Genomic DNA, 19,287 nt, shown 5'->3' with positions numbered 1-19,287 from the left:
GCCACGCCAAGACGCCGGGGCCTCGTGGGGACTGTGAGCCACGCTCACGCCGGACTTCGTCCTGTCTCAGCGAACGTCACTCTCAGGAAGACCCCAAATCTGCGAGGGCGGATGAACAGGTGGCGCACAGGTGGAGACTTTCGGGCAGGGCGACTATTCCGTATGACGCTGTCGTGGTGAATGTACATCGTCGTGTACATGTGTCCGAACCCACACACTCTGCGCCACCAAGATGATCCCTAATTTAAACCTGGGCTCTAGTTAATAATTAGATCCCAGTATTGGTTCCGTGAACCATGGGCCAAATGTGTTTGCACCCCAAAATTCACGCTGAGATCATGCCCACCCCCCACGGGAGGTGATCGGGCCATGAGCGGGGGGCACGCATGTCGGGTTAGTGCCCTGGTAAGTGAGGACCCGGGGGGTCACCTGCCCCTCTCGCCGCCACGTGAGGTCACAGCAGGAAGACGCCCCACAGGCAGGAGGCGGGCCCTCACCAGCCACCCCGAGGCTGCACCCTGACCTGGGGCCCGCAGCCTCCCGACCTGTGGGAAACACGGGCCACCACCCCGCCGGCCCCGCGGCGTGTTCGTCACAGCGCCCTAGCGGACTATGACGCTGTGACCGATGTGTCGCGCTCTGTTAGGTGACGACAACACGGAACACGGTGGGGCGAGGGTGTGGGAAGTCTATACCATCTGCTCAGTTTTCTGTAAAACTAAACCCACCCTAAAAATTAAACTTTATTCAATAAAAAATAGCAAGTAATAAAGATTTAACAAAGGCTCCGCCGTCAATCCTAAGCAGGGCCCCCCACCCCTTGTCCCAGCCCGCCTTGCCCGGCGCCCGCAGCAGCTCCCCCCGCCATGGGGTCCCCACTTCGTCGCTCCATCCAGGCCAGTGTGTTCGACTCCCCCACCTTCTCCCCCCACCCACCCCCGGCTTCCCCGATGGCTTCCTTAAGATTCGTGTGCCCTTCCGCCCGCAAAGTTCTGCCTTTGCCAGCCCGAGACAAGAAGCCAAGCTCGCCCCCTCACTGTCCTCCTGCTGTGCTCCGCCCCCACACCCCCGCACCCCCTTTCCCACCAACAACTCCCAGCCTGAGGCCAGGCCCGCAGATCCCCCCGGTCCCGGGGGCTGGAGTGGGGGCCGGTGCCATCCGTGCTCGTACGCTGGCGGGTCATCCTGCCTAAAAGGAGGTGATGGGCATGAAGGAGCTGGTGGGGGTGCAGTGGGGAGCACTGGCCTCTGCCCCAGGGCCTTGCTGCTCAGATCACCGGGTGCGAGTGAGTGTGGTTCTCCAACCAGCGGGGGTAGCCAGGTGCCACCAAAGCTCTTCTCCTGGGAGTGTGTGGCTCAAACCTTCGCCACCTCTTCCCATCATGATCCCGTGTCCCCCTGACAAGCCTGAGGAGCCGGCCCTGCCTGTGCAGGGAAAACCTGAGCCCTTAGCTGTCAGCCCCCCATCACCCCCCGCCCCCCACCTCCCTTCAGAGCCCGGCAGCCCTACTGTACTTCCGTCCCTGCAGACTCACCTATTCATATCGGATGAAGGGACTCATACGAGCATACCTGGCACGCTTCTGAGGCCTGTGCCCGGGAGGCAGGTGTCTGTGCTCCGCTCTCTTTAGGGCCACATAACATCCCATCTCACGAGTACACCGTGCCTTTACCCAGTCGTCATTTGGTGGCCACTGTGCTTGTTTCCTGCTCTTGTTTTAAGGCATCTACCACGCACACGTCAAAGCCTTCCCCAAGCACCGTCTGGCGCTCCCTGACTGGGCACCATGGTGTCCCCAGCCCCACTGGGATATTGCCGCCACCACTGCTACTGAGTCCCATCTACCAAGCTCCCACTGTGTCTGGGCTCCCAAGGGTGCTCTTGCTCACGCCAACAAGTGGAAATCCCACAATAGCCCGACAATCCTGGGACGTGTTGTCATTCCCATGTCATGGATGAGGAAGCCCGAGTCCCCCAGAAGTAAGGAGACTGGCCAAGGTCATGGTGGAAGGACAGAGCTGTACCCAGAGTCCTCCTGGTTCTTGGCCCTTTGTCATCGAACCCATCTTTCGTTGGGCTTTGTGTACTCGTGGGCCCCCCAAGCTGCGGGGCTGTCGAGGATGAGGATGACGGCCCTCGGCTGTTGGTGTCAGCACGTGCGTGCCCAGGGCTCTTGCTGGTTTGCAGTCCGTGGGGGCTCCACGCTTTTTGTCTGCCCAGCATCCCCTCCCTCACCCCCTTCCTGGCTGCAGGATGGGCACGTGCTTCAGGCCTGGCCAATCCAAGCCCTCAGTTCCACTGGCCACCGAGACTGGCTCAGGGATGGGCACAGGATTCAAGGCTGGCCAATCAGAGCCTTCCTTGGGTATTTTGCCATAGCAACGGCTGAGGCCACCTGCTTACTCTTTGGGACTGGGAGCTATAAGGACCATCAAGCCTGGAGCTGCCACCACCGGCAGCTTCATCTCCCGCCTCCTGGGGAGAGCCCACATCAGAATGCCAGGCAGATGTTAGAAACGGTGCTGCAGGAAATTGTTCAGTGACCTGGAGAAGGATGTTCACGATGACTTCCTGGGCTTAACATAAGCAAGCTACAAAATAGGACATTACAATATCACCTGCTACCCACGCGTTGGTGTATGTATGGAAATATTCGTATATGCACACAGGTGCGATTTTTAAGGATGGATACAAGCTGCCAAAATATTAGCAGTTTTTTTTTTTCAAGATTTTATTTATTTATCCATGAGAGACACAGAGAGAGGGAGAAGCAGGCTCCATGCAGGGAGCCCGATGCGGGACTCGATCCCGGGATTCCAGGATCACGACCTGGGCCAAAGCCACCCAGGCGTCCCAGCAGTGGTTCTTTCTGATTACATGAGTATTAGTTATATTTTTTCCTTTCTGTTCACCTGAACTTTGAAAACTCCGCCTGTACTTTTTAGAAATTGTTATTGTTGTTCTGTTTATTTTAAGCCAGAGCCTCTGCAGACCCCCTCAAAAAGGCATTTCTAGTGCATTCCTCCCAGGAGGCACTTTGGTTCAGACTGAGCCATGTAATTGGCCTTTTTAGAGCACACAGTGTTTCCAGCAATCCCATTTCCTGCCCCAGTCCTGGGCACCTCCCCACCTTCGGCCACTCTGCTCACCTGCCCCCGCCTCCCCACCCCTGGGCCTCCAGGACTGGCCATCCAGCTGTGCCTGAGTGATGTCATCCCTCAGTGTCTTCCAGACCCTTGGAGAAAGCCAGACCTTTCACCCCCTCCCCCCCACTTGTCCTGCTGGGTGTTGTGTTTTCATTCTCAGCTCACAAGGAACCTGCAAAAAATATTTTCGTTGGCAGCCGATTAGGGAGTAGCAGCCCCAGACATGCCTTTCAGGCGACGTCCGAGTCTGGGGCATCTGCTGCCCTCCGCAGCTGCCGGGAGTCGTGGCCTTGGGCAAGGCCAGGGTTGGGGCCTCATCCATCCTGAGCAACATTCAGGTATTGAGAGATCCCAAGGTTTGGGAGACAGCCCCCACAGTGTCCTTCTTGTGGATCAAACCTCTCCCATGCCAACGGCCAGACCCTGATGACCTTTTCCCATGGTCAAAAGGAGAGGGTACAAGCCCTCCAAGAGGGAGGGAGGGCACTTGCTCTGAAGGGACCATTCTCCCTCTCCTTCGGATCCAGGCCCTGTCCACCCAGTTGGTGCTGGTGGCCACAGCCACTGAGCTGTGTGTGGGTGGTCACTGGACCCTGTCTGGCCCGTCAGAGTCACACTCAGAAGGAGAATGGACTGATGTTTGAACCAAAGGGCCAGGAGGTTGTGGCGGGGCAGCCAGGCTGAGCTGCAGAAACACAGGGTTGCCAGCGAGAGGCAAGGGGCTGGGCCCAGCCACCCAGGGGAGCCAGAGGAGGAAGATGGAGGAGGAGCCTCAAGGGCTCTCAGGTCCTCGACATACAGCTGCACCCATCAGCCTCAGGACGTTCTCTGCATCCTTTGAATAAAGCCCACTTTAGTTCAACCATCTCACCTGGATGTTTATTCCTTTAGAGCCCAAAGACCCAGGCGGGTTATGCTCAGGGCACCAGAGCCCAAGGGGAGGGAGCCCTCTTCCTGTTCCTCCCATTGGCTGGGAGGCTCCCAAGGGCCTTGAGTTCTCGAAGAAAGTGCTTGTCTATGTCCGGACATTTCCCCCAACCTCGGTGTCCAGGGAATGGGTTTGGAGCAGAAGGGCCTTCTGGATTATGAGTGAAAATCACTGGGCAGCTGGGTTCAAAGGACCCTAAAAAGTATGCTGATTGGGCAGTGGCTGGTGGGAAAAGGTAACAGGTTTTAGAGTGTGGCAGATTTGGCTTTGAATCCTGGCTCCAGCAGCTTCCAAATAATGCAAGCTGCTTTTTTTGTTTTTTTGTTTGCTTGTTTCCTGGTCCCTTCCCACCAATAGCATCCAGGGCTTGCCATGTGCCGGACACTGTCCTGCAGCTCCTCTCGACAGTACGGCTGGGAGGATGCCATTCTGCAAACAAGGAAGCAGTGATGGCTAAGGATAAGCAATCATGCACAAGGCTTGCAGTTGGTGATGAGAGATAAACCCTGGTTCAAAACAAAACAAAAAAACCCCCTGGTTCAACTGATTCCGGGGAGCTGGTTTTGCCCAAAGAGGAGAAAAAAGAAGTCTGGTGCCGAGATAAGCCCTCATAAAATTTAAAAAGTTAATGTACTTCTCTACTCAGAGGAAGAACAGATAACCCTTGAAACAAACGAACAAAAACACCCAAACTTCTCTTTCCCAATTGACACAGGAACTACAACGTCTGGGGTTGGCTTCACAATAACGGGCCGGGGCCGGGGCTGGGGCCGGGCCGACGGCCTGATGGTTTTCAAAGCCGGGCACCGTCCTCGTGGCTGGGCGAGCACCGGCCTGTTCTCTCTCCGCGGGAATGTGCTTGCAAGTTGTCATAACAAATGTTTTTTTTAAAAAAAAAAAAGTAGCAAAAGGGGCAGGGCCAGGGTGGAAGAGGATCCCCTAAAGGATGTCAAGGCGCAGGGAGCCCCGCAGGGAAGCAGGGAAGGGCGCCGGAGGCGCGCCCCCTCCCCAGCCTCTCCCCGTTGACTCCCTTGTGGTCCGAGAACCCTCGGCTCTGAGTAATAAATGCGCGCTCTCTGGCGGGACATGTGTTTCCAATCACCCTGCTCGGCAGTGAGTCACCACCGACAGCTGCTGCCTGCCTGTCTCCCACCTCTTACCTTCAGAGCCTCCATGACGACAGCCCAGGCCCTGCTCCCAGCCCAGGTCTGCGCCCGGCCCCGGCCCCGGCCCCCTGCACAGCCCCTGCCTCCTCACACCTGGGTGCCTTCACACAGGTCTGTCCTTCCACCTGGAACGGTGTCCTCCCCGCCAGCCCCCACCCCTGACGGGATGGCTCTTACCATTGTCCGGGTCTCATTTATCCCAGGCAGCCACTGCCCCCCCCCACTGCCCCCGGGACCCCGTGGATGCCCCTGCTCTACCATCCAGCACCCACACCCACTCGTAATTCCTTCTGTAGGTGTTTCTGCTAACGATGGTTTCTGGTCCTTCCAGACCCCTGGCACCTGCAGGGCCCTGGCACATACTCATCCAACAGGTGAATGAACGAACAAAGGAGCTATAACCAGAAGAAGCAGGGAGTCATGGAAAAGACACAAAAACAAGTAACCTTTTAGAGAAAACACAAGGAGCCCGAGGAGTCCAGGCAATGGGATTGGAGGGGGTTCTCTGCCCCTTATAGGGCGGGCACGCCGCTGTCCACACAACTTCAGCTGGGCACCTCCCTGGGCTGGAAATCACTCACAGGCCTGGACTGGAGGGATCTCAGGCCACATTCTGGCTCGGTGGGGAAGGAGTGCCGGGGTCTGGCCTGAGCCCAGCCCGGGCTTCCAGGGGTCAGGGGGTGGGGCACCCGGGCATCCCCCCACTTCCCCAAAGAGTCAGACTACCGTCTGATGTGATAGGGAGCACTGATGGGAACGGTGCAGGGACATCACCCTCCCAGACCCCGGTGCCTTCCCCGCAGGCATCCAGGCCACACCTGTGAGGGGTGGCTGAGTGGTGGCAGGAGAAAGCAGGGGCACGGGTGGTTGGCTCTTGGCCGTGTTCCAGGACGGCCAGGACAGAGCCAGGGTCCCCCCAGGAAGGCGAGAGAAGCACCAGGACACAGAGTAAGACGGTTCACCTGGTCGCGCTTGCACTATAGGGGCCAGACAGGCCAGGGAGATGCCAGCACCAGAGTGAGCAACTGCCTTTGGGGCCGTCCTGCCTGGGGAGCTGGGCAGGCTGTCCTGGCCGAGGAGGGCCAGAGGCGCCAGTGAGCCTCACCCAAATGCCAGCAAACAGCTGGAGATGGCAGTAAGGACCCAAGACTCGCTTTCCAAGGAGCCGGGTCCCTCCTTGCCTTTCTCATGGCTCTGCCGCCTTCTGGTCCTGCCGGTGACCAGAGCTACCCCAAACCCTGCTCTTCCTGTTGCCTGGCATTTCAGGGCAAGCTTGAAGGAGCGCCTTTGGGAATCCCCACCACCACCACCCTCACCCTCACCCTCACCCCATCCCGCCCCGGAGGCCGTCCAGGGCATGACCTAGGCTGGGATCTGAAGGTGACACAAGAGCCTGGGCAGGGAGCGGGACGCTGCTGGCCATACCGAGACCCCGCGGCATCCCCGAGGAGAGAGACCTGGGGAGAGAGGAGAGCAGGCCAGGCAGGAACAGAGGAAGAAAACTAGGATGGGGAGAGGGAAGGAGAGAGAAAGAGGAAATTCCTGGGCACAGTCCTAATCACAGCCTTGAAATGAAATTTACTGCTGCACTCAGCACGGGCCGCCAGCCAGCGCTGCCAAACCAGCCCCCCCCAGTCTGTTTGGATTAGGCGATGACATCATGGCCGTGGGCCCGTCACTGCCAGCACCGAAGAAGAAAGGGATGGCGCAGGGAACCTGAGCCTCCAGCCCGGGCTTCCAGGGGAGGGAACCTGAAACCAGCAGCAGCCGGCCTCTGCTCCCCCCGGCACGCGGCCCGCCAGTCCTGTCCTCTGTCCGCCCACCCGCCCGCCGGCCCGTCCTGCTCCCCGTCCTGCTCCCGGTGGCACCTGGTCCCCGGGTCGCCGGCCAGCCCAGGAGGTCTCCCAGAGCAGCGGGCCAGGGACGGATGGAGGAGCGCTGGTTCCCGGCCCCGCTCGCTGGCCCCATCCCCGAGCCGCCCGCCCGTGGGACAAGGCACATGACACAGGCCCGGGCCAGAGGCGGTGGCCTGGGCCCAGGGACCTGGAGCGGCAGCAGCGGGGCTCGTCCTCGGGGCTTGGCAGGAGCGAAGTGCAGGGGTGGGTGCGAGGAGAGCCCGGGCGTTGGGGGCCAGTCCGGGCACACACCGAGTCCAGGTGGAACAGCGTCCGCGGGGGCTTCGCCCAGGGGACGCGGTGGTGGCGCCAGCCGGCCTGCCGGGGGACTTGAGTGAGTGAGTGAGTGAGCCGTCTCTCCCAGACGGCACAGATGTGGCCGCCACTTCAAGCCAGTGACTTCATGGGCCTGCCGCTCACCAGGGCCGGCCTCCCTCCCTCTCTCTGGAGCTCCTCTAGGCTGGATCAGAGCAGCCCGGCAGGCGGGCGGCGCTGGGACTGTGCCCGGCCTGTGCAGGCTGCGCGCCCTGGAGCGGGAGGGGGCGCAAGGTGGGTGCCCAGCTCACTGCCTTCCCTGTGGGGCGCCCGCCTGGGAGGGGATGGGGGTTCCTGGAGGGGTGGCAGAGGGGCCAAGCCCCCCCACCTGGGGAGACAGTGTAAGCCAGTGCCAGGGGTGCCACGGCGAAGGGAAGCCCCAAGGGAGGCAGGAGCCAAGGGCGGTGGGGGGGGGCGCGGGGGGGGGGATCACCGATGCAAAGGCGGGGGAGGGGGGCGGGGGGGTGCTGGGACCAGGGCAAAGTCCAGCCAAGACCCGCACTTCTGCCCCAGGAGCTCTCCGTTGTGGAGCTGAAGCATCCCTTTGGAGCCCAGGGGCAGGACACGATGCTCACCCAGGTCCCCACCACCTGGTGACACTCTCCAAGAACTTTGTGGCGGACTCCCTCTTACTTGTGTGGCTCTGCCCTCGTGTGTACGTAACGTCATGTAAATGAAATATTACATGTGCTGTTTTCTCATGGACACTTGCAGGAAAAAAAAACCCAACCCTTTAAACATCGTCTGCCCTCCCCGTCTCCCTGGAGAGCCAACGTGGACAGACTGGTACGCCATCCTGCGTGCCCTGGCGCAGGTCACGGGCTGGCACGGCTACCCCCCACCACCACATGCACTCGTGTTGGCGCTACAGGAATCGAGGCTTGTTTATCTCTCTCTGCATTTTGCTTTCTCAAGTCCAGAGATTTTTATCAAGCTTCCCTTAGCTGGTGGTGATCAACCAGGCGGTTTCGCTCTCACTCAGGGACATTAGGCAATGTCTGAGGATGTGTTTGGTTGTCAGAACTCGGGGGGTGCCTTTGGCATTTAGAGGGTGGAGGCCAGCGATGTTGCTCAACACCCACAGTGCACAGGGCGTGCTCCCCCTGCCCCCACCCCGCCCCCGCCCCTGCAGGAGAACAGTCTGGCCCGGAGGTCAGCTCCCCTGAGGCAGGGAAGTCAGCCCCGGGCCCTAGACGACTCCTAAGGTCCTTAATGAAGTGAATGGATGTGGAAGGTCCTTGGAGCGTCCACCGCTGGCCACGAGCACGCTAACTGTGCAGGAACTGCAGCCCATCTCCAGGCCACAGTCGGCCCTGCCTCTTCTTGACTCACCTTCTTGTCATCGTGGATGTTCTGTGGTCAACAGCCCTGGCCAAGGAACATGAGGAACAGATATCTGGGCTGGGGGGACACCACCTGCCCATGTGGCCGTGAGTCAGACGCCCAGACTGGACGGGGGCCCATGGTGATCCCGATCGCCTCTCCGAGAGCCACACAACCCACCACCCCGGAAACCTCCCAGATAGCCAGGCGCACGGATGTCCCCCACCTCCGTGCACGGCCGCCCACTCTCCACCGCCCCACCTAGAGCAGTCGGAGGCACTCCTGCCCTTTTGCATCTAGCTTCCCCGGGCCTGTGGGGCCAGTTTTAATGCCCATACGCTGTGGAGCGTCTGGCTCCCTGGAACCTGCCAGAAGGAGTGTGAAGCCCTCAGTCCCACTCCAGCTGTCTCCAGGGAGAGAAGGCTCCACACTCGCTCCACACTTGGGAGGGAGTAGATCTTCTCCAAGAGGAGAGAGTGAGTCTATGGAGAAGACCCGCCTCCGGTGGGTGCCCTCCCCAAGGGCTGGGTGGACACAGCCTGCTCCGGCAGGGCCTCCTGCCCGAGGCCTGGGAGGTCACCCTGACTCTGTGTACCTGACAGAGCAACAGGGAGGAGGCCCTGGTATTTCCTCCTGGCCCCGGTCAGTGTTGATCCTGCCAAGCAGAGTCCAGGACATGTCTGCTGGGCGTGCCCCGCTGTGAGTGGGATGGGTGACAGCTCTGCTGCGCTCTGCACTGGAAACATCCCTTGGTGGGGGAGGCAGGCGCAGGGCGGATGTTTCTGGGGGTCAGCGGTGGGGCCCAGGAATGTGGTCCCCTGGAAGGCCCTGGAAGGCCCCCTCCCCAGCTGGCCTGGCAGGTGCAGGCCCCCTCCTGTCTAACCTGACTCAGCCCGGAGTCAGGCCCTGGGTAGGATTCAAGCTGACGTCCAGCAGGCCGTCATCAGAATGGATCTCCTGCATGGCCACCCCACTGGCCCACTCCCCGGTATCAAGGTAGAGGAGGCCGGTTAGCAGCGAGCCCCAGGGGGTGGGGTGGGGGGCGTCCTGACCCTGCCCTCCTCCTCGGGGTGGGGATTCCCAGCGCAGCCCTTGCCCCGATGTCACCTTGCCTTGTCAAGCCCTCTTGGCCATGGAGAGGAGAGCCCATAGAAGACCTTCTTGTGGATGCCAACGGCCAGATTCCGATCCCCTCCTATCCTCAGTACATTCCTTATCTGAGGCTCGGTTTCCTTGGTTTTGAGATGGAAGATACCACCTGGAACAGCAGGTCAAGGATGGGAAGGAGAACAGAGAGGGAGGGCCATAGGAGCCAAGGCTGCTGCGGGCATCAGGTGGTGGTCAGATGGCTGGGGTGGGGGACGCGGGGCTGGGGGAGGAGCCTGGGTTTCAGGGACTGCTCTGTCCCTTCACCTGCTGCGCCCTCATGAGAGTCATCTGATGCGTTGCTGCCTTGTGGTAACAGCGCACATGCACCAGATTCGAAGGGGCAGGCCAGCCATTCAGAGGAATCTACTGGGAAAGGGGTTTAATGGCCATTTCACGGACGGGGAGGCAGAAGCTTGGCGGGCTGGCGAGGTGGCCGGGCTGCTGTGTCTGAGTCATGCTCAACCCCCTCTGCACGCCCCCCCCCCTCCATCCTTACAGAGGGACCTGCCCTGCCTCTCTGCTCAAAACCCGCCAAAAGCTCCCAACTCACTCAAAATAAAATGTGTGCCCCCTCCCCTCCTAGCTCCCCTGACAACAAGTGGGTCCTAGCTGGTTCCCTTCCGCATGTTCCTCCTCCTTCACTGGCTCAGGGGTCTTTCTACCCACTGCCCCTGGGACTTTTGTCTGTTCTGTGGATTTCTTTTCTTTTTTAATATTTTATTTATTTATTTTGAGAGAGAGAGAGCGAGTACAAGTGAGAGCGAGGGGCAGAGGGCGAGGGAGGAGCAGACTCCTCACTGAGCGGGGAGCCCAATGTGGGGCTTTATCCCAAGATCCCTGGATCACAACCCCGAGCCGAAGGCAGATGCTTAACCGACTGAGCCACCCAGGCACCCTGTTCTGAATTTCTGAATACCCTTTTAGGACAGCGTCCCCCGTCCCCCGTAGATGCACCAGAAAGCACTGCTGATGGAAGGAAGGGAGGCGGGCAGGCAGGTAGGCCAGGTCCCTTATTTCCACCCCCATGCAATAGCCATCTGCCCGCCCCCCAATCTTGTGCCGCCATCAAACCTACCTCCAGGGTAGTTATCACCCTCGTGTGTACTTGATTGCTTATGCGTGTATCTCACCTGTTGGACAAGGCGTCCCCAGATTATCTGTTTCTCTCATATGCTAACAAATCGACTTGGGAATTCTGTAAAGTTCAAGTGCATTTTGACATTTTATTCCACTTGTAATAAAGAAAGACGGAGAGGAGAAGGCAGAGGCAGCTGTCGTGTTATAATTTTCTGAACCAACGACTAAAAGGTTAGCACCCTACCTCATTTCAAAACGACACAACTCTATTTGACGTGGACAAAAGCTGAAAAAGTGATTTTGGATTGGGCAGGGTACTAAAAATAACCACTCTGCCTATCTAACTTTGCTCCCAGTTGTGTGCTGCAAAGCACATGTAAACAGAGAGAAACCGTTTTGGTTTTTTGGTTTTGTTTTTTTTTTCCTCCAGCCTTCCAGTGTTTTACAGTTTCCTATGGCGAGTCGGCACCGCACAGCTTAGTGGCCAATTACTCGCAATGGTGTCATTCTCAGTTGACAGCCGTCCGGCTAGATTACAGACGTCCTGTGGGCAAGAGCAGGGTCCTGTGTATAAGAGCACCGAGCACAGGGGGGCCCAGGGCAGCCTCGGTGACAGGCGCATGGTAGCCACACTTCACAGGCTTTTCTGCACCTGGGAGATCCGGCCTTTCTGGGAACACAGAACTGTTTTGGGGGGCGGAAGTCCTCAGTCCCACATTCGTGGGCTAAAGCAGAACTGTGTGAGCAGAGCCCAGCAAATGCTTCCCTCCAATCGCACCGCCTCCTGGACTCCTAGGCCCACCCCCCCCGCTCTTGTTGGCTGGTCAAAAATATGGCCAGTTTATATAAAATCCTGTTTTGTTCATAGTAACCACTCCCCCTCCCCCTCCGTCTGAACTGGCCAAGCGCACTTAAAATTCTAAGACCTCCATTTATAAAAGGAATCTCCAGGAAGCTTCCCCAGGCCACCTAGCCCCCCCACCCCACCCCAGGGGCACTGGTGGGCAGGGGTCCCTCCTTGAAGCGCACCAGGCCCCAGTTCAGGGACCCCCAGGGGTGGGAAGTGTCTGGCTCCTGTGCCAAGCTGGAGGGGAAGGGGAAGGCGAAGGGGAAGGGGAAGGGGAAGGGGAAGGGGAAGGCGAAGGGGAAGGGGAAAGGGGAAGGGAAGGGAAGAGAAGGGAAAGCGGAAGGGAAGTGGAAGGGAAGGGGGAAGGGGAAGGGGGGAGGGGGAAAGGGAAGGAAGGGGAAGGGGAAGGGAAGGGAAACAGAAGGGAAGGGGGAGGGGGAAGGGGAGGGGGTAAGGGGGAGGGAACGGGAGGGGGAAGGGAAGGGGGGAGGGGAAGGGGCCCCCGGGGGTGGGGGGGTGGGCTGCGAGTCCCGGGCGCTGGGCGAGGGCCCCCTGGGCGCCGCCCCGCCCCCGGGCGACCTGCGAGGGGCGGGGGCGGGGGCGGGGGCGGGGGCGGGGGCCGGGGCGCTGCGGGGCCAGGTGCGCGGCGCTGGGCCCCGGACGGTCGGCGGGTCCGCGCACAACAAAGCGGCGTCCGGGGGAGGGCGGGGGCGCGGGGAGGGGGCGGCCGGGAGCTCCCGGAGCCGCATTGGCCGCCGGCCACCGGGGGGCGGAGCCGACACGCCCCGGAGCGCGATAAAAGGCCGGCCCGGCCCGCGCCCGCAGCGCACGCATCCGTAGAAGGCAGCGCAGGCCCCGGTGCCCGCCGCCCCCGCCGCCCCAGCCGCCGCCGCCCCCGCCGCCCCCGCCGCCGCCGCCGCCCCCGCCGCGCCCAGCGCCCCGCGCCCCAGCGACCCGGGAGAGTTAGCGCGGGCGAGCGCGGGCCCGGTGCGGAGGGCGGCCCCGGCGCGCCCCGAGGCCAGCGCCCGCACACCCGCGGCGGCCGAGCCCCGCGCCCGCGCCCGCGCCCCCGCCCCCGCCCCGCCCGCCATGGGCGCCGCGGCCCGCAGCCTGCGCCTGGCGCTCGGCCTCCTGCTGCTGGCGACGCTGCCGCGCCCGGCCGACGCCTGCAGCTGCTCCCCGGTGCACCCGCAACAGGCGTTCTGCAACGCGGACGTAGGTGAGCACGCGCCCCCGCCCGCCCCCGCCCGCCCCCGCCCGCGCCCCCGCGCCCCCCGCGCGCCCCGCCCGCCCGCCCGCCCGCCGGGGCCCACGCCCGGACGCCGGCCTCGGGCCTCCCGGAATCCTGCAAGTGGACGCCAGGATCGCACTTTCTCTTTCCCCCGCGCGTCTCCCTTTCTTCGCCTCTCGCCGAGATGCTTCTCAACCTCAAAATTCCACCGAAATTCCTCCGCAGCCCCAGCCCCAGCCCCAGCCCCAAGAAGGGAGCCAGGGAGCCAGGGAGCGGACCGGGCTTGGCAGGCGCAGGGCCCGGGGATGCCAGCGCGGGGGGCGGGGGGGCGGGGAGAGAGGGGACGCGGCGCGGTGGGGCAGGCCTGGCCCTGGCCCGGGCGCGGGAGGACGGGGACCCCGAGAAACTTTCGCGGCCGAGCGGGAGCTGGGCTCCGGCCCGGGGCTGGGAGGGGAAGGGCTGGCCGCTCAGCCCCGGCCTCTCCCTCCAGCCCTCCAGCCCGGCTCGGGCTCACCTTGGCTTCGGCTGGGGCGGAGAGGGGAGCTTCCCGGCTCTGCCCAGGCTCCCCGGGCCGCAGGGGCAGCCCCGAGGGGCAGCCGGAGCCCCTGGCCCGGAGGGGGGCCCTGCGGCCAGGCCCGGTGGGAGGAGGGTCCGCGAGAGGCTCGCTGCCGGACCGCTTTCTCAGGACATCCCCGCACACTGGAGACTTGGGGCCAAGTGGGGCTGCGTGGCCGCGTAGGACCCTCGGAAAATGTCTCTCATGCTCTGCACCCTTGCCCCTCAAAGGTGGGGGTGAGCCCGGGAGGCAGGAGGAGCCCGTTATTTGTTCCGATCCTGGATCCTCACAGGGGCCGGAGACAAGTGGGGGAGAAGGTGGCAGAAATGGGAGGGACCAGCTGGGCCCCAGGACCCCAGAGGTTTCCGTCCGGGCCTCCAGCTGCCCTGGTGAGGGTCAGCCGGGATTTCCCAGGGCAAGTCTAGCCACAAGGACAGATGCACAGCAGGGGGGTCACTGCCCCCCCCCCCCCACAATTGGCTTCTCAACAGGTTTATGTTGTGCTTCTAAGCCTCAGCCAGCAGAGCGTCCGGTTGCCAGGCCAGATGCAGTGAGGCTGGCTGCCCTCACCTGTGCAGACTCAGAGCCTGGGTCCCTGGGTTCCTCCTGTTGTCGGCCATGCCCTCCTGAGCTCCCCACGGCCCCTGGCCACACCCCAGTTGGCCCCATTGACCTGCCGCTTGGCCCAGGAAGACCTCAGGTGTTCTTACCTGTGGGCATCACATGGCTCCGGCCATCTTGGCGTGGGTGCTTGCAGAGGAGTTTTCCGTAAACCCCGAGGCAGGGGACTAAGTAAGGCTGGCTCCCCAACTTGGCTTGCCCAGCAGGTTTGAGGGCGATGCACATTGGCCTTCCCCTGGGGTGTCCGCTGGGCATCTGGGCCTGACCGGGCCCCTTTGCTGAGACACGGCCAGGCTCCTGCCCATGAAGCTGTAGGGCGGGATGGTCTCAAGGCCCAGAAGGAACCTCGTGAGGCGCTTGGGCTTGGTTCGCAGGAGCCTGCAGGAAGGGGCAGGGCCTCGGGTCCACCTCACACTCTTCAGCTGCTGGAAGAATTTCCAGCCGCTTCCTGGCCTGCCCAGTAAACCAGGGCAGCAAAGGGTCAGGGTCGAGGAGCTTCAGCGAGCCTTCAGGTTCCTTCTTGCTGTGTGCGTTCCTCTCACTCCGTCTGGATCTCCTGACACGTGTGTCCCATTTCTTCGCATCCAAATCACTAAGGAGCCTAAACTTTGACCCCGTCCCAGCTCAGAGGCCCAGTCGGGCTGCTGACACCAGACTTGCACAGCAGAGCCCCGGCTGTGAGATCCCTGTGCGCTGCACTGAATCCGCTAACGGGGGAGCCTCAAAACAACAGCGGTTGTCTCTGTCACAGCTGAGGCGGCCCGAAGTCCAAAGTCAAGGTGTTGGCAGGATGGGCTCCTCCCGGACACCCCGAGGCAGAATCTGCTCCGGGTGTCTCTCTCCCCGCTCCTGCTGGCTGCCGCCATCCTTGGCTTTCCTTGGCTTGTGGACACGTCACTCCAGCCTCTGCCTTCTTGTCTTTACGTGGATTTCTCTGCGTGTGTCTGTCCCAAACTCTCTCTTGTAAGAAGGACCCCAGTCCCTGAGTATAGGGCCCACCCGTATCCAGCATGATCTTCTCTTAACTCCATCACATCTGCAAAGACCCTCATTCCAAATAAGGTCACCTGAGCAGGTTCGGGGTGGACAGGAGTTTTCAGGGGAACTCTTCTGGCCATGCTGCCGCAGTTGGCCCTTCTGTGCTCAGTCAGCTTGGGATATGTGAAGCCGAGACACCCAGCGGAAGCCCTGGGTGGCTGTGGAGTTCAGGTCACTGCGAAGGCGGTGGTCTTTCTGTATCTGCTTCTCCTTTGAGGGCCGCTAGCCTGTGACTTTCTCCTGACGATCCCCCACTCTGAGAACCAAATGGCCTGGGGCCCTTTGAAAGATGACTCACGTCTTGGCCCCTTTGTAAATACAGAGAGTCTGGCCTGGGCCCAGCTCTTGCTGAGGGTTTTAAAAGCCTCACAGGTGGACCTTGTGCCACGAGGGCTGTGGTCCAGGGGCCCATGAAGGGTGATGGCCTTGCGCACATTGGGGATACTGAGAGCTAACTGCTCACGTGGTGTGCTGGCTCCTTTAAGTGTTGGCGGGATGCAGGCTTGGTAGGCACCGTCGGATTTCTGTCTGCCTGTGTGAGCATTTCCGGGAGCTGGTAGGACCGGAACTGTGGTCGGCGAAGAGATTCATTATGAGGTCGTGAAATTTGGGTGAAGGGAGCGGTAGGTAAGAGGTGATCTGGGTTCCTCCTGGAAGACCTCGTTCCCTGTCCTTTCCGGGAAAGCGAGGACAAGCAGGAAGTGTTTGCTGTCTCTGAGCAGGGCTCACGTGCGCTGCTGGCCTGACTCCTACCACCTCGTGGAGCCCGAGGCCATCTCCTGCCCAGACCCCACACCCCGGCCAGAGACCAGCGTTGGGCTTGCTCTTTGGGTGGCCACCATGGAGCGAGCCTGGAGTCACTTAGCCAGCCCAGCGGCTTGGCAGATCCGGGCCGTGTGAGCCAGTTTCTGGAGTCACTGGTAAATCCAGGAGGTCTCTGGACCAGCGGAGTAAGATCTCATTTCTGGCCTGGGTGGCGGTGCCCATGGCCATGCTACTCCCCCAGAATGCCCACAATGGCATCTTTCTCAGCGTGTTCCCATCTCCAGACACTGCTCTGCAAACCCGCTGGTGATCTCCAGCCCCAGGTGGAGAAGGGCCCACAGCCAAGGCCATTCGCTGGTCGCCAGGGCAAGCAGGCCAGCCTCGTGCGTGCACTGTTGGAGGCCACACCGTGGCACCTGCAGAAAGCACGCACCACGCATTCAGAAACGGCTGTGTCTTCACCAGATACACTTGCTCGGGAAGAGCGAGGCGGATGAGACGCCTGTGAGTTGAGTCGGGCCTTCCGTGCTTGGGGGCCGGGAGGGGGGCAGGGCTTCTGGAGAGGCCTCATTGATCTGTGTTCCCAACATCCTTGTTTTCCTATCCGGCTGTTTCTACAAGCCCTTATGGAGTGGCTGGCTCCGCCCCACGGGACATAAGGAAGAAGCAGGGCATTATTAGCCTGTCCTTGGGAGGGGGAGCTCCAGACTCCAGGGCCAGGCAGCGTGGAGGTGCACAGGGTGGGCACAGACCTGCGGACCCCAAGCCCAACGGCCAGGGTGTGGTCTAAAGTCAGAGAGACTCAAGGTGTCTCAGGCCAATGATAAACAAAGTAGCTGTGTGAAAGGGGAATGCGGTTTTGGGATCAGAGGTGTAGAGGGTGTTGAGGGGAGGGGACTGTGGGCGGACTGGAGCCCCTTGGCCCAGTTTTGGTCAGCTGGGGATGCGCTCTCCCAGGGGAGTGCCTAGAACCTGAGCTGCTGGGGTTGGGAAGCAGAGGGGAAGAGATGCGCCCTGGACACAGCCTTGGAGGCCGTGCTGTGTGTGGCCTGTGGCTGCAGGGAGCTCTCCCCACGCCGTGGTCCCTGCCTGTGATCTGAGGACGCGCTCCCAGCCTCCAGCCAGGACCCGCTTGGTCCTCGGGGAATTTGCGGTCATGGCCTGTGGTCCGTGAGCTGTAGGCGTGGGCACCTGCCTGTCCTCTCGGCTGTCTCAGCTGGGTTACCAGGCAGACGTCCATACAGGCTGCATGGTCCAGATCCGATGGCAGCACTTGGGCATTGAGAATAAAGATATAGACAACTCCCAGGCTTCCAGGGTTGAGCCACCCTAGTCCCAATGCAGAACCACTGATGTGATACCCGACTGCTGCAGGTTCCCAAGGTCCCTTTGGGTTCCAAATTGGCTAAGAGATGTGGCTGGAGGGCCCTGGCAGCCTGGAGGATGCAAACACAGCAGGAGAAAAAAAAGGCCTGGAGGAGACAGGAGAAGGAAGAGCAGCGTGGTGGGTGGGGTCCATGCTTCTCCCCTGCCTGGGATGCTCCCTCTCTCCTCTGCACGTATGCATCCACATACACACACACACACACACACACACACACGGGCCAAGGGCAAGTGGCCTCATAGTGAGGATGGTCTTCCTGGGAAGAGAAGAGCAGAGCTGGGAGGGAAGTCAAGGTTGGAGAACCCTAACTCGGAGGACAGAGTCGGGGGAAACACATACCCAGGCACATCATCAGCGGTGGCAGCGTGGGGATGCACTGGGCAAGGGGACCACCTGCGCAGGCAAGAGTGAGAGAGAGTTCTGGGTGCAAACCAGGCCTGAGAGGTGGGCGAGGGGCCAAAGGACACCACTCTGGCATATCACATGCAGTCTGCATCCCCTCCCAAGGGCCCCCGGTGAGCCATTGTGAGGGCATGCACCTGTGGGTGACAGCCAGGTGGCCCAGGGCGCTGGCTAAAAGGCAGAGTCCGAACTGGCATCCAGAATTAGAGCCTCAGGGCCCACGTGGGCGGGCAAATTGGTATTTCTAAGACTGTCCAGGTGATTCTGACGCCTGCCGAAGTTTGCACAGAGCAGTTGTCTCCAACGCAGGCTACACCCCAGACACTTGTGGTTTGAGACGAGAATGTTCTAGGTATTTAGCACAGACGTTGATAGCTCCACCTGTATGTAATGGTAAATGGACAGGTAGGCATGGAGACTGCTTGGCCAGGCCTCTGCCTTGGTGCTGGAGGGTCTGAGTGAGTGTGGAGAGCGAGGACCAGGGGTAAGAGGGTCAACGAGATGCCCTAGAATCGGGGAGGAGAGGTGGCTGAGGGAAGTGGCGGAGGAAGTCTTCCAGGGATGGTCAGGAGCACCCGTGTCTCAGAGGGCAGGCAGGATGAAGCTGGCTCCCCCATCCAGAGCTCGGAGCTCCCGGGACCCACTCGCTGGACCCCTGGGGCCTGACCTGGCTGGAACGCGGAGATCCTTCGGTGCCTCCATCATTGCGTGGATGTGCGGCTCCGGGCGGGTGGTGGTGGGAATACGCAGAGACCCAGAGGGATCCCATTTTGCAGCTGACAAAATTGTACCGCTCCCTGTGTCTGAGCAGTGTCCCAGCTCGGCTTCTGGAGACCCCAGCACGGCAGACTAGACAAGTGTTTATTCTACAAACCAAATTGAGGGCAGCCCTGGTGGCTCAGTGGTTAAGCATCAGCCTTTGGCTCAGGGTGTGATCCTGGGGTCCCGGGATCGAGTCCCATGTCGGGCTCCCTGCAGGGAGCCTGCTTCTCCCTCTGCCTGTGTCTCTGTCTCTCTCTCTGTGTCTCGTGAATAAATAAAAACAAAAATCTTTAAAAAAAATAATTGAGGTGTAGTCTTTGTATGGAAGGATCCTATCCTGGGGTATATGGGCATCCATCCAAAGATAGATCGGAGGGTGATGGCAGGGGTGACATGAGTCTTGAGCCCTGAAACTGTAAGCAGAGCTCTGTGTGTGCACACACATACACACATACGTGTGCATGCCTGGGTTTTCCAAGGCAGTGGCCGGGACTTCCACTGGATTCTCCAAGGGGTATGTGACCTCTAAGAGGTCAGTTGTTGCCGCGTACGAAGTCTTCAAACGGCCTGTAGGGGAGAGTGGAGGACGTGGTGAGAAGGGTCTGGAACCAAAGCCTGGGCGGCCCTGAGCCTGGGTGCAGAGTGGAGCTTGAGTCCCAGCAGCAGGACCCACCCGAGGGT

At 61.0% G+C, this 19,287-nt stretch overlaps 1 protein-coding gene across 1 annotated transcript in view; it reads left to right on the top strand.

The window, feature by feature from the left end:
• Positions 1–12,909: 12,909 nt before the first annotated feature.
• The window catches only part of TIMP2 (TIMP metallopeptidase inhibitor 2), a 47,864-nt gene continuing 41,486 nt past the window's right edge, over positions 12,910–19,287 (top strand). Inside the window, exon 1 of the mRNA XM_072781835.1 lies at positions 12,910–13,066. Within this exon, the coding sequence (XP_072637936.1) occupies positions 12,937–13,066 (130 nt within the window). The 5' untranslated portion in view covers positions 12,910–12,936. The remainder of the gene's footprint in view (positions 13,067–19,287) is intronic.

Source organism: Canis lupus, chromosome 16 (assembly GCF_048164855.1).
Source record: "Canis lupus baileyi chromosome 16, mCanLup2.hap1, whole genome shotgun sequence".
NCBI classification, from domain to species: Eukaryota; Metazoa; Chordata; class Mammalia; order Carnivora; family Canidae; genus Canis; species Canis lupus.
This window is presented reverse-complemented; position numbering and strand designations above follow the sequence as displayed.